This window comes from Phaeoacremonium minimum (genome assembly GCF_000392275.1).
Source record: "Phaeoacremonium minimum UCRPA7 unplaced genomic scaffold PA7_03_scaffold_232, whole genome shotgun sequence".
NCBI classification, from domain to species: Eukaryota; Fungi; Ascomycota; class Sordariomycetes; order Togniniales; family Togniniaceae; genus Phaeoacremonium; species Phaeoacremonium minimum.
In genome coordinates, this window is record NW_006921137.1 from 60,772 (window position 1) to 75,155 (window position 14,384).

Here is a 14,384-nt window from a genome sequence, read left to right on the forward strand (position 1 = left end):
ATGACCTTCGAATATATGAGCATCGAGCTTTGCAGCGTCTCTCAGAAACGGCTGCCAAATCTCAAACGACGAATTTTCGATGCTTTGAACGGCCAGCTCAAAGGAGATGATAACGAGTCAATACCTATCCCTACCGTCTTTGACCTATTCGATTTCCTTGGCCCGGAGGCGCAGTGGGATATAGAGCCTCCTACTTTTAATTACTACCGAGATCTTGACCTGCGAACATGCCTAGATGAAGATGAGGATTCGGTCGCAACTTATGATATCGACAAGGTTAGAGAGATTCTACTGTTGAAGCGGAATGAGGGTCGTAGCTCGGGACAAGTCATCTCGAAAGAGGATGCGGAAGCTATTGACAAGGAGGAGACCCTTCTGCTTCAATACCTTGCCTTCTCGAACCGACAGAGACATATGAATTCCTACCGTCTTAAGGTTCTCAAGTCCTGGACAAACCTACTCCTTGTCATGTTCGAGTCGAACGAATTCCAGGGTAGTGCCAGGGTTTCGTTTCTTCTCCAAGCTCTTCAGGCGGCCCTTCCAAGCCTGGAGAGTTATGGCTCCGACAGCCCAGATGAGGCACTTGAGCTCGCCAAGCTCGCCAAGATGCTCCTTTTCAAAATGGATTTCTCTCTCACGGCGTCCGACGAGAGCAGTCACACAGTTGGCAACCTCATCAGCGATAAACTCTTCCAGGTCTTCCAAATTTGCCTCCAAGCCATCGGCAAGTGGGCAGGGAACTCCGAGTTGCGGTCCATATACTACGCCATCTGCTATCGATATCTGACTGGCATCGTAGACAAAGGCTCAGGGTTTCTCCCCGGCCGGCAGAAGACTATCAAGTCTGTCCAGCTGTATGGCGAGAGGTTGCTCAATGTCATCTCTGATGATGCCTACGGGAGCGATCCGCAGTGCCAGACTGCGGCTCTCATTGTTCTAGGGGCGTTCGTCAACCTGGGCCGAGCTGAGGAGGACCCCTATGTCGTGAACACCCTTAACAAGTTGAATGTCATCGGCGTACTCGTAGACTCCCTAAAGTCAGTCCTACAAGAATGGCTGGAAATCGTCCAGACAAGTAGGTTACCAGCTGCCGAGATTGTGTTTGGTTCATCGACTAACATGATACAGACAATCTTGACCACCAGCTCTATTGGGATGCCAAGCTCTCACTTCTGCTCCAGCTCTGCCAGACCCGAGACGGCGCAAAATACGTGTTGCACGCAAATCTATTCCGCTCTCTCGAGGTCTCTGGTCTATTCTCTGCCGACCCGGAGCTTGAAATCGGTGAGTCCACCTGTCTTAAGCCCCCCTTTGCGCCTTGCTTCACCAGCCTAACACACATCCCAGACCCCGCCAACACCGTCGCTCTCGAGAAGCACTACACCATCCTCGTGCGGGTGGCGCGCATCATCGGCGCGGCCATCCTGTCTCGCGGCTCCCACAACGTCGTCCAGGGCCGCCGCTTCCTGACGGACCACCGCATGCTCGTGATGCACGTGCTCAAGCGCAGCGCGGGCATCGGCGCCGGCCACATGAGCAGGACCCTCGAGGACAGGGTCGAGGAGCTGGCCGACGCATTCATGGTGCTCATCACCGCTACTGACTTCTTGGAGGTGAGTTCCTTGCATGCGGATTTTTTTTCCCTGACCAGCCAACCACTAACGGTCACTCTGCAGTTCGAGGAACAGCAAGCCCCGGTAGAGAAACCGAGGACGCCTCTTCTCTTCCACTAATCGAGACGATAGGGGGACAGGCAACTACGAAAGGGGGAAATCAGGCATCACACCCGGGGCGTTTTCAAATGAGGACACGGCTGTAAAAAAGTAGAAATGAAAAAAATTCCCGCACGCGTCGTCGTGGCAGGAGATACTAGATCATGGCCTCAATAGCTTAGAGCGGCATTCCCACACAAAAGTGAAATTGTACAGGTGCAATCAAGTACGCCCGCCTCACATGATCCTTGACATGTAGCAATATTGGTGATTTATTGTATATATGGCGATGGAGGCGTTCTTCTCCCTATCAGAAGAATCGCCTCTCATTCATGCCGTGTGCTAGACCTCCCTGTCTATTTACCATATGATGCATCGTGTCGTGTCCATGCTGAACGCCAAAAAAAAAGTGTGTTTGTGTGCGTTGGGAAAAGGGGGTATCTGACACAAATCCTTCTCAATGAATGCCAACCGGAAGCCTCCTATGCCAATCCCTGTGCTTCGATGAGCACTGCCGTCCATTCCGGTCCATCCCCCTTTGGCCCTCTGCGAAGACCGGGAGACAAGCAAATTCTGTCCTATCAGACCCTATGTACGTCTCTACCCTAATGGGCCATGTACAAGAAGTATCATGCGGGGGATCTATTAGTTGACGGCTGTGCGTCTTTAAAGCAAAGTCAAAACGGGGCATCGTCTTTGATGGTCGTTTCTTTCATAGTCTTTAGCTTATTTGTTGTCATCTGGTCGCTGGCATCTTGCCTTGTCGATTTTTAGGCATTAGCTTCAGCTCCAGGTGGAAATACGTCTTGGCGGTTTTTGACGGCAGGCGGCCATTGCTGGGCCGCAGCTCGAGCTTCTGCCTGCAGATAGGACAAATCTTCTTGTCTGGGTTCATGTTGATAGACTGGTGTAGGCAGTTGCCACAGAAGAGATGGCCTAGGCGTGCGTGTTAGTAGGGATGGCAATTGCGAGACCAAAGTCGCAGAACGCCGCTGCCCAGTGCCGTGCAGGGAACATCCCCCGGCGTGAGCGGGCGATTGCGCTCAAGATAGCTTCACTTACCACAATGCGTGACTGTGATATCGGTACATCTGTCCATGCAAATAATGCACTCGTACCCACTCAGCTTGGTGCTGTTGTCCACCGCCGGCCTCAGCAGCTCCTCAGGTACTGTCTCTGTATTCGACAGATCGATGATCTGCACATCGTCCTCGTCGTCATCGCCAAAGCCCGACTTGGTATCTCCAACGCTTCCCGTTCTGGCTGTCGACGAGGGGCCGAACCTGGTCCTGTTCGGTTCTATCCACGATCGAGTTCTCGACGATGTGGCTGCTGGGGTTCGGCGCCGCTTCAAGGAGGACTCGGCGGCCTCTGCAAGTGGCCGTTTTCGAATTCCAGCAGGCCTGGAGGCTTCTGAAAGACGCGAGGTGGAAGGCATGTTGGCGTTTGGGGGACGATCTGGTTCTGTCTTTGTGAGACCCGCGATTTCGAGATCGTCGCCCTCTGCGTCCGTGACAGGGAGCTGTGATTGTGCGCCGAATGCTGGATCCGCTGTGAAAGGACTCGAATCGTCGTTCCGATAGAGCTCCGGGTGGATCAAGAGCGTGGGCGACAGTAAGTCGTTGGTGGCGGCGTAAGCAAAATTGTCGAGTTCTTGCAGTGCACTCGAGTATCTAGCAGAACAGAAATGCGTCATGTAGTCGAGGAAATCCTGCCCAGAACCAGGAGGACTGCCAATAGGTAGAGTGTCAGGCAGCTGAGCGGGCGGTTCGGGGAAATCGGCGGGTAATCGCAACTGAGGCAGAGATGGCAGGTGCTGAGGTTGTGCAAAAGGAAGAGAGTCGTGGTTGGCGCGTGGGGCGGCGGAAGAACTAGAGATGGAGATGGAGGGGCCAGCGAGGGTCGGAATCGACGATAACGTAAGTCCGTCGTCGTCGTCGTTGTCGTCAGCGCCGGCGCGCAAATGGTCGCTGCTGAAGGGATCGTGAGAAGATGGCGAGGTGGTGCAGCCGGGCAGAGGAGCGGCAAGGGAGCGTGGGCGTGGGCCAAGAGAAGGAATGGGAAAGTCGTCGTTCGGGAATTGTGAAGGGAATGCGAAGTGTGCTGCTGGTAGAGGTTGATGCGACATGTACATGTACAGTGGCGGAAGTTGGGTGTTTACGGTTTCGTAATCGGCGACTCGGAGGCGCTCACTCTCAGAAGCAGCAGCAGGTGCTGCTGTTAGCGCTAGGGGCGGCAGCGGGGGCAACACCGCCCAACTCGGCGCTCCAGTACCGGTACTGCGAAACTCGTTCTCTTCAACAAAGACCGGATCGTATCCCTCCAAATCACCTGAACCTGTCGAGTTCAGAAACAGTAGTTAGATAAAAATAAGAAGCCCTTCATGGATGTCTTTAGACAATAAGACAGACAGACACGAAGAAAAAGGAATCAAAGGCTTAGGTACTAAAAAGAAGCATGGCATGTGGTAGATCACACAGAAAGTGAAGGAGAACAATGTAATCTCACCATAATAGCCACCCAAAAAGCCAGTTTCTTCTCTACCCTCAGAGAAGGCCATTGTGTCCTCTCTCGCTTTCCTCATAGGCTCAGGCACAGATAACGCAGCCTGAATACCGCATTAAACTCCGAGGCGGTAAATGAAGCTCCAATTTGACGCATTCTCCCTGGTATAAGTAATTGTCAAAAGCCTCGCGAGACACAACTGCTGTTGCGCTTGAGAAGGCGGTCGATGTCAACTAGCTTTTCCCGGTGGTCAAACAGCTGGAATACCGTCGCGTGTTTGGCATTCGACTTTGCTCAAAGATGACGGCTTGGCCTGTTGTTATATGAGTGTCGGGGCCGTCGGAACTAGGCTTTTGAAGCTGAATAAATCGAAAGGCGACAGACGGGAAGAAACAAGAAGAGGGGACAGAGGAGGCTCAATGGATGATAATTACATTATAGCTAATCATTGAGCTTCCACAATCCCGCCCAGGTCACCCATCCATCCATCCATCCCTCCATCAATGGAATCGAGTCTTCCAGCCATTGATCGCAACGGGAGCGAGCGCAGCCAACAGTTACTTCTGCGAGCTGCAGCTATCCCCATCTGGAAACCCGGGGGCGCCTTCGGAGTACCTACTCTGCTGTAAGTACAGGCAATCCTGTACAATATAAAGCAATATTACAGAATGACTACGTACATGAGGAACGGAACACACCAGCGCTGTCCGCGACCCGGCCGTACGCGGTTAGTTTTCATAAGTCCGCGATAGCATCTCAGCTGTCAATGTTGTTCCGAGTCAGGCGCTGCGTGTGAAGTCGGTTTTCGCCACTCTGCTACTACGGGCTTACCTACGGAAACTCCCACATCGCAGGTACGACACCCAAGTTCCAGGACGGGTCCTAGTCTCTCAACTCCCCCAACGATTCGAGACACCCCGTGGAAAGCACCCAAATATCGATGCCGTCATTATGTCAGAAGAAGCAATCCCAGGTTTACGGGACGCCTCTACCCTTTACATACCAGCACCTCCTTGGATTCTGCGAGCCTGCTTACCGGGAGCTGTGACGCGAGCTGCAACCAACCGGCTCGGCTCATTGAAGTCTGGAAGCTGCTGCACCTCGGTCCACGACCCCCGGCCTAGAGCTGCAGGTGTCTACGCCCTGTGCAGAATTCTCTCGGTAGCTCAGGCAGGCTCTCCAGAGTCGTGGTTGGTGGCTCTGATTGATGGCGCCTTTCGGCACTTTTTGCAACCCCCAAGAGGAACACGAACTGGCTGTTGCTCATGAGCAGATGGTTGGTTGTAGGTGAACATGCACAACCCCGCGATAAGCGTTCTCAGATTGTCTAACAACCTTGAAGAGGGAGGACAGCTTTGACCCCTCTCCTTGGAATTCATACAGTCAGGCACTTACATTGAACCACTACCTTAACTGGATACCTACCTACCTACCTAGTTAGCTCAGAGGCAAGGAATATTCCACGAGGGACATTGCTTCCACAAAGTGCACATCAACTCCTCCCGTAACAGGGTTTCTTTTCAGGGAGACGAACGATAAAAAGCAAGGGTTTCGATAACGAGGGGGCTTGTAAAGTTGTAAGTGGTATAGCGTACCACAGGTCGTGGATAGACTGAATAACCCCTGCAGCTGGAGCTGGTAGGGATGAGCAAGGGGGTTCGACGGCCCCCAAGGTACCTAGCAGTGCCTAGGTCGTTAGGGATCAGCACAGTCCACCCACCGTGGCTGCATTCAGCCTTTCCCAGACCACGCGCCGCGGGCTCTCATAGATTGGCTCCCTGAATTTTTCGCCCAATCTCGTTGAACGTAGAGTAATGCATCCATCCCATCCCGTCCCCTCCTTCTCCTTCTGCATCGCAACTCCCACCAAACACGCAAAACCCTGTACACGAATGCGCTCGAAGCGCCCAGCAGCGAGCCTCGAATAATGCTATAACCGCCAGCCATGGGCTGCAGCCTGCGCAAGCGCCGCTGATAGAATGCTACGACCCGTCGGTGGCACCGTCCGCAGCGGTTCTGCCGCAACGGGCTTCGTGCGCCTTGCGAAGCATCGAGCTTATCGAAGATGCCTCGGATCCGTCAGATGGCAGAGCGCCGTTGCAAGCAATGAGGCGTCTGCATCTGCATCCGCCGCCCATGAACACGGGCGGCCGAGTAATCTGGCTTGTACGGCAGCCCCAAATGCAACAAGCAATTGCGCAAGACTAACACGGGCAATAGTGCCATCCGAAGCTCGATACAATGAGATAGGGGTCCAGCAACTCAGCTCCTATATTTACAAACAGGTCTTCCCTCGAGGAAGCGAACCTCCACCGAAAGAGCTGGTAGAGCTTTCCAAGGACCACTTGCGCCGCCATGATCTCTTGGGCAAGAACACCGACAACTCCGACCCGGTCGCTTTCGACCTGCCCCCGCTCCAGGGCCAGACGCTCGATGAACACTTTTACAAGCTAGGCGTCGATGCGTCTGAACCCTTCTTGACACATGCGAAGCAATTCGCTCGAGCGAATACCCCGCCGAGGCCGAGGAAATGGGTGCGCAGGAGTGGGTGGACAAAGTACTACCCGGACGGGAAGACGGAAGCAGTCGATGCGCCCGATGAGAATATGCTATCGTTCGACACGGAAGTCATGTGGAAGGAGAGCCCCTTTGCCGTCATGGCCTGCGCAGCCGGTCCCACGGCGTGGTACGCATGGCTGTCTCCCTGGCTCCTGGGAGAATCGAAAAACGAGAAACACCTAATCCCTCTTGGAGACCCTACGAAGGAGCGCATCATTGTTGGTCACAACATTGGGTACGATCGAGCGAGGATCCTTGAGGAATATGATCTCAAACAGACGAGAAACTCGTTTCTGGATACCATGTCTCTTCATGTTGCCGTCAACGGCATGTGCTCGCAACAACGCCCAACATGGATGAAGCACAAGAAGAGTCGAGATCTAAGGGATAAGATTGCGAAAGAGACAGACAACGTCGAACTTTCTCAGCTTCTGAGCAGCAACGAATTGTCTCGGGAAGAGGAGGATCTATGGGTCGGCAGGAGTTCCGTCAACTCACTCCGCGACGTGGCCAAGTTCCACCTTAATGTGGCTATCGATAAATCAGTCCGAGACGATTTCGGAGAGATGGACCGAGCCGGCATCCTGGGCAAACTGGACGAGCTACTAGACTACTGCGCTGCGGATGTCGCCATCACGCACCGTATCTACCAGATTGTCTTTCCCAACTTCCTCGAAGTGTGTCCCCACCCTGTCAGCTTTGCTGCGCTGAGACACCTTTCTTCTGTCATCCTTCCCGTGAATGAGTCATGGGATGCGTACATTGCGAATGCAGAGGCCACATATCACCGTCTCTCCGATGCCGTACAAGAACGATTAGTGTCTCTCGCAGAAAAGGCTTTAGAAATCAAAGACAATCAGGAGAAGTGGAGCAATGATCCATGGTTGAAGCAGCTAGATTGGTCAGGCCAGGAGATCAAGATGGTCAAGGGCAAGAAAAAGAATGACCCGCCGAGGCCTGCTGCTCGGCAAAAGAAACCTGGCATGCCGCAGTGGTACAAGGACCTGTTTCCCAAGAACGACTCACCTATCAATATCACGGTACGGACGCGGATAGCGCCGCTACTCCTACGTCTCGCGTGGGATGGGCATCCGATGTTCTGGTCCGACAAATATGGTTGGACCTTCCGTGTGCCTCGTGCAGAGAGGGAACAGTATACGAGCAAGCAGATGATCCAGTGCGATATGACTGATGAGCCCGTCGCAATGCTGAAGGATGATCGGGAAGGCGTATACTTCAAGCTACCACACAAAGATGGCCCAACTGCTCGATGTGCCAACCCTATGGCGAAGGGTTATCTTGGTTATTTTGAGAAGGGGACTCTTTCATCCGAATACTCATACGCTAAGGAGGCACTTGAGATGAATGCCTCATGTTCATACTGGATAAGTGCAAGAGACAGAATCATGTCACAGCTGGTCGTATACGACGCCGATCTGCACGCTAGCTCGAAGAAGTCGAAGAAGAAAGGGGGCCAAATCCAAGGCTATATTCTTCCACAAGTAATACCAATGGGCACAGTCACCCGAAGAGCTGTTGAGAACACCTGGTTGACAGCAAGTAATGCTAAGAAGAACCGGGTTGGATCAGAGCTAAAGGCAATGGTCAGAGCTCCGCCCGGCTATAGCTTTGTCGGAGCAGACGTTGACTCCGAAGAACTCTGGATTGCCAGCGTCATTGGTGATGCCATCTTCAAGCTTCACGGAGGCAATGCGATTGGCTTCATGACATTGGAAGGCACCAAGGCGGCCGGCACAGATCTCCACTCCCGGACAGCCTCCATCTTAGGAATCACCAGAAACGATGCGAAGGTGTTCAACTATGGCCGTATCTACGGTGCCGGGCTGAAGTTTGCGGCACAATTACTACGCCAATTCAACCCGTCTTTATCGGAGCGTGAAACATTAGCCATTGCCGGCAAATTGTATACTGCCACAAAGGGCGCCAAGACCAACCGGAAAGCACTACACAATCGGTCATTTTGGCGTGGTGGCACAGAGTCCTTCGTCTTCAACAAGCTTGAAGAGTTTGCAGAGCAGGAACGACCCCGCACCCCTGTTTTAGGAGCCGGAATCACTGAGGCGTTGATGAGTCGTTTCATAAGCAAGGGTGGCTACCTGACCAGTCGTATCAACTGGGCCATCCAGAGCTCAGGGGTCGATTATCTCCACCTCTTGATCGTGAGCATGGACTACCTCACTCGACGCTTCAATATCGACGCCCGCCTCGCCATTACGGTGCATGACGAGATTCGGTACCTAGTCAAGGACCACGACAAGTATCGTGCCGCAATGGCCCTGCAGGTAGCGAATCTGTGGACTCGAGCCATGTTCGCCCAGCAGGTTGGCATCGATGACCTTCCGCAGGCATGTGCCTACTTCAGTGCTATCGACATTGATCACGTCCTACGGAAAGAAGTCGACATGGACTGCGTGACGCCAAGTCACAGCACTCCAATAGCACCAGGCGAGTCACTCGACATCGCGACCCTCTTAGCCAAGGGCAAAGATGCTTACCTCGATCCGAACATGGTTCCAGAGAAATATGCGCCAAACCTTGAGGGCATCGAGTATACACCTCGAGTGCCGGTCATGGCCAGTCTCAACGAGGCGAACGGCGGCATGAACTTGGGTTTCATCAAAGCACAAATCACCGCTGATGAGAAGGAGCTGAGGGAGATTTTGAAGGAGCAGAAGAAGACAACGGACGGCACCTCCACGCAGAAGAAAGAAAGGGGCTCCAAGAGCGTTCTACCATATTATTCACACCCACAACTTGTACCAATGGAGGAGCCCATCTCCGTGACAGAGGCTCTCGGCGCAGGGAGGTTCAAGTCCTTTGACGGGCGGAAGTGGGATTGGGAACGGCACGGCCATGGCAGGAACGGGAAAAGCTCTGTGGTGCGGAACACTCATTGAGCCCGCCACGGGGCCGTTTCATTTGTATAGTTGACTTTGTAATCCTGTGTATAGTAAGGGCGGTCGGTCTGGCAGGGCTAGAACGGCGTTTCGAAAGCGGATTTGGCAGGGGTTTTGCCACGGAGCTGGCGGTTGTCTGTATACCATCGCATTTGTATTAGTGACTCGGTTGTTTGGCAATTTTGACAGCATAATGAGACGAATGGACACTTCTCTTGAAGCAATATGACATGGCCCTTTCTCTCATGTAAGTCAAGGACTCATTCCCATGATCATTTGCATGATGGGCGACAGGACATCGAGCTCTGCAATTTGCAACATTGTCAGCACGGTAAACCAGCAACACTCAGTTAGAAAAGAAAAGCTCTGTCGGATGAACGTTTCTGATTGCCCGTAGGCTCGAAGTTCTATAAGCGAAGTGGCACGCCGGCCATGTGGATATGTAAGTGGGTATATGTACCGCGCAAGAGACTATCTTCCGTAAAGGGGAAAAGGGGGGGAAGGGCATTTCGTGCCAACGCCTTCGAATGACCAAAACTCCATGGCCAAGAGAATAAGGTGATAGCTCGGGTCGATAGTTGTTGATAAGGGTCTTGTCATAGGAGGCTCTCGATCGTCGGAAGAAGCAAAGGGAGCCGACCAGTATCGTCGTCGTCGTCGATCTCTGCCGCCGCCGTCGTCGTGATCGTCGTCCTCATCATGTTCTTGGTCCACGCCCCGGTCCCATCACTATGACCACTTTACTGTGGCCGCGCCTCCTGCTCCTCCTCGGAGGTGACGTGACCGGCGGCAGACTCGGGAGCACGAGGAACAGCCGGTGTTGAGGAGCCAGCCTCCGGACTGCTGCCAGCGGCAACACCACCAGACGCATCATCGTCGATGCCGTGGGTAGTCAAGAACGTAGCAGGCATACTGTGTCGATTGGGATGGACGTCAGGGCCGCTATCAGACGAATCGTCGTCGATGCCATGGGCAGTCAGGAACGCGGCGGGCATGCTGTGCCGGTTCGGATGGGCATCAGGCCTGATATGCGCGGCAGGAGGAGGAGCTGGAGCGGGTTCGTTCAAGATGTCCATCATGTTCACCAACTCCACCGGCGTGACTTCGCGCTGCATACGCGTGCGGACGGTGGTACAGAAGCCGTATCGGTGCCAATACCAAATCCACATGATGGCAGCCAGCATGCCGCTGACTGTCATCCAGATAAGGATGGCTGAGGTGGCATCTGTGAACGACATTCTGGGAAAACTTAGCACTTTACTCAAAGAAACTCGAATCCGGCAAGAAGCTTACTTGCTTGTCAGAACCTGACTGAAGGGGTAGGATAATCTCAGAGGATAGGCTAGAGATGGAATGTGATAGCAGAGAGCTCTAGGCTTGTTGTCGATCGAAGGATTCAGGGACCTTTTTCTGTTTCAAGAATAAAGGAAGTAAGGTCTGAAAAAAATTGATGTTTTGTGGGAAATCGTTTCTTCTTGCTCAGCCGCAAGACCTTGATCCAAGCCGCAGTTCGCGGTCACGATAGGGGCTGGAGGTGTGAATGTTCTGGCAGAGCGATGTCATTAAAGCGGATACTTCTCTGTATATTTGGGCCGTACAGTCCGAAACTCATAGACGGGGCCTCACATATCTTGAATACTACATTCGATTTGCAGTGACTTGACATGGCATTCTTGCTAATCTTTCTTTGAAGATCGTGTATGTGGCTTGATTAAAGCCTTGTGTTTGTAGCCAAGACTTTCAAACAAAGTTGACACAGGGTCGTGGGAGTCAAGGTGTAATGAAGCTACAACCCATTGAACTCGATATTTCGGTATTGTAGACCCTTGGCGAGGCTTTACAAAGGTTTCAGCACCGAGACGAGGAGAGATAAGATGAAGTATGAGTGCATATAACTACTCTGGTTGGCCTTGTATTTTCAGTGTTCTTTGAAGCTTTCTAACTCATAATCTTCTCTGTTCAAGGGTCGTGCATTTCAACGATTTACTCGTAATAAGTAAGCGGTAAATCGATAGCTTCACACTGTGGCAGCTCTCTGAAAGGACCTTGGTAGCTCGGCCACTCGAGCACTCTCATAGTCATTTGCTCTCTGGTGGCTGGAACCCACACGCCAGCTGTCTCCAACTCCTTGATTGTATTGACATATCCACGTGCAACCAAGAAACCATGATCAGGATTGGGATTGTAGGTCCTTGCAAAAGAGGAAAAGGAGTCCAGGGCAAATTGCTCAAACGGCAAGTCGTTTTCATCTCTCATAGGCAGACCCTGCCGTGCCAAGTTTCCGAAAACATAGTATAACTCGCCGGAATGACACTTGAAATATGGCAGGCTCGGGTCTCCGTATGGATGTGAAGCTGTTTTCGGTGGGTTGCACACATCTGTCCCTGGCCATCCGAGCGTTTGATATGATCTGTCGAATTCATAGTAGTATACAGGTCCGAATCGGCCATTCTGTAGGCCAGTGTAGACGGTTGCTTGATCAATACATCTAAAGATACCATCTGTAGCAAGGCGCGATGACATGTTGTACAGGTTTAGTGTTTGATTTGCTCCATCAGGAATGGGAAACAAATCCGGCGGCGGGATACTGAAACCCGCAGACGAGAGATATGCCGACTCATTTGTTGTGGTTGGGTAGCTGATGAACGGAGCACCATCATCACGCATAAGACCCATCATTAGGTTAAACGGCAGTTTAGGGCCGTCGAGCTGAAGCTCGTCAGAGGTGATGTAAGTGCCATCCACGACGATAAAACGGGCCACAGTGCCGGCATTTAGAATTGTGGAAGCAGGCAAAGCGCGGAGACAGCCGACTTGAGACGCAGCCTTTGTACAGTTGGTGGCGGTGAGGATTGCATTAGCCGCCACATCGATCTCTTCCTTGATGGTATAGTACTTTGAATAGGTCGTGCCGTAGTTGATACCGCCCAGGTTACTCAGGGGTATGGCACCGGCAAACTTTCCCACTGCTTTAGGAGACGCCATCATCGCACGAACAGAGCCTGCTCCAGCGGATTGACCCAAAGTGGTGATCCTGTCAGGATCACCACCGAAATCTTGTATGTGAGCTCGGACCCAATCCAAGGCATTGATCTGGTCAGCAAAGCCAAAATTACCATTAGTGACACCATCGTCGAGCGCAAGGAAGCCGAGCGTGGTTAGTCTGTAGTTGATCGCTACAAGGACTACATCTCCTCGAGAGACGATATTGCCACCGTCAAACGTTGAATCCGCGCCTGTGCCTCCTGTGAAAGCACCACCATGAATCCAGAACATGACTGGCTTCAAAGTGGACTTTTTAGGCTTGCATCCTCGTTTTGGTAGATAAGAGGTCCAGACATTTAAGAACAAACAATCCTCTGAGCCTGATCCCGAACCCTGCATGCACTGAGAGGCGAACTGAGTAGCATCAACTGAGCCACCCGAACCTGTGTAAGGTACAGAATATGTGAAGCGTTCGGGCTGGGGTGCATAGCGGATGCCGAGGAATCGGAAACTCAGCCGGTCACGAAAGCCCGTCAGATCCTCATTATTAGAATGAACCGCAACCTGCCACTTAGCAGTCGTATCCGCCATAGAGTCGTTCGAGTACGGTGCCGATTGCGTACAGAGCACGGGCAGATTGAGTTTTGAACTGGCAGGCGAGACATGGCCGCTAGCACTGATGACCCTTGGCTCTTCACCAAGAGTGGCTATCCAGAATTGTGTAGTCCTTTCTGCTCTGCCTTGGTAGACGAGATAATCGAGGTTAGGCTGGATGCTCGATGTCTTCAACTCCGGACTCCAGAGTTGCTCCCCAAGAGCTTCACATGCAGCACTTGCATCCGCCTGAGACCGACGACTGAGGAGCAACACCCCAGAGTCTGCAGATGGACTATTCGGCCCTTTATACAGTCTTAGTTATGAGTGTCTCATCAGACTTCTGTGCTTGCCATACCTTGAAGATCATTATTGATCAAAAGAGTCACGTCAGACTTCAGACTCTGAGGAGAGGGCGCAGAAGCAACAATCGCTACAAAAATAGCCACTACTCCAAGAAGGATAGCCATGATGAAAGGCCAGTTGACGAGCGAAAGCCAAGGAATGAAGACGAGCACCCAGGCATGTCGGGCTACCTCCACCCTCTCGTCCTTATTAATACTACATGACGGCATGTCTGCATGACGAACCTGCAGTCGGAGGAGTCTGATGCCGTTACTACTCCGCAGAACCGAGTTGGAGAAGGTGAGGAGAAGGTGTCATGGCCCAACGGGGATTGAGGAAGGCTCACCACTAGCCTCCAACGCTAGGTTGAAAGGCCCGGTGATTGATTGTCCGGCCCCAGATTGAGGCAATCAACACTTGCATGGGCCATGCCAGGTACAAATGAATTCGGGCATTGGCAACAGACCTTGGCACTTGGGGGAAGCCCCGCCGTCCCGGTTCGAGGTGGTGGAGAAGCCGCCCGTTGAGCCACACGATAGAGGAGGATGTTTAGGCTAAATGGCCAACACAGCTCTCATGACGGGTGAAGTGATATCGCGCCTGTTCTGTGCAGCGCTTGTTGCTGGGAAGTGCTCTGCTCTTCTGACTGGTGCAATGTAGTCTCGCAGCCGAGGAGGTGATGGAATCAATGCTGCCCTAGAGCCGAGTACTGAATCGGTGTCTTGTAATAAATAGATCCTCTCAAGACCATCTGTAAGTGGTGTTG

The 14,384-nt window shown here is 52.6% G+C and overlaps 3 protein-coding genes across 3 annotated transcripts; 2 read left to right on the plus strand and 1 right to left on the minus strand.

Moving 5' to 3' along the window:
* On the plus strand, positions 1-1,733 carry UCRPA7_3143 (putative nuclear pore complex subunit protein; the record flags this gene model as incomplete). The annotated part of the gene is made up of 4 exons (XM_007915708.1): positions 1-1,075; positions 1,129-1,284; positions 1,348-1,613; positions 1,677-1,733. The coding sequence occupies 4 exons, from the start codon at positions 1-3 to the stop codon at positions 1,731-1,733; spliced, it is 1,554 nt and encodes a 517-aa protein (XP_007913899.1).
* Positions 1,734-6,323: 4,590 nt separating this feature from the next.
* On the plus strand, positions 6,324-9,694 carry UCRPA7_3144 (putative dna polymerase gamma protein; the record flags this gene model as incomplete). Its single annotated transcript, XM_007915717.1, has 2 exons — positions 6,324-6,330; positions 6,438-9,694. 2 exons carry the CDS (start codon positions 6,324-6,326, stop codon positions 9,692-9,694), a joined length of 3,264 nt encoding a protein of 1,087 aa, XP_007913908.1.
* Positions 9,695-10,434: 740 nt separating this feature from the next.
* UCRPA7_3145 (putative crystal protein) lies at positions 10,435-13,270 on the minus strand (the record flags this gene model as incomplete). The annotated part of the gene is made up of 4 exons (XM_007915706.1): positions 10,435-10,933; positions 10,988-11,036; positions 11,682-11,729; positions 11,959-13,270. 4 exons carry the CDS (start codon positions 13,268-13,270, stop codon positions 10,435-10,437), a joined length of 1,908 nt encoding a protein of 635 aa, XP_007913897.1.
* Positions 13,271-14,384: the final 1,114 nt, after the last annotated feature.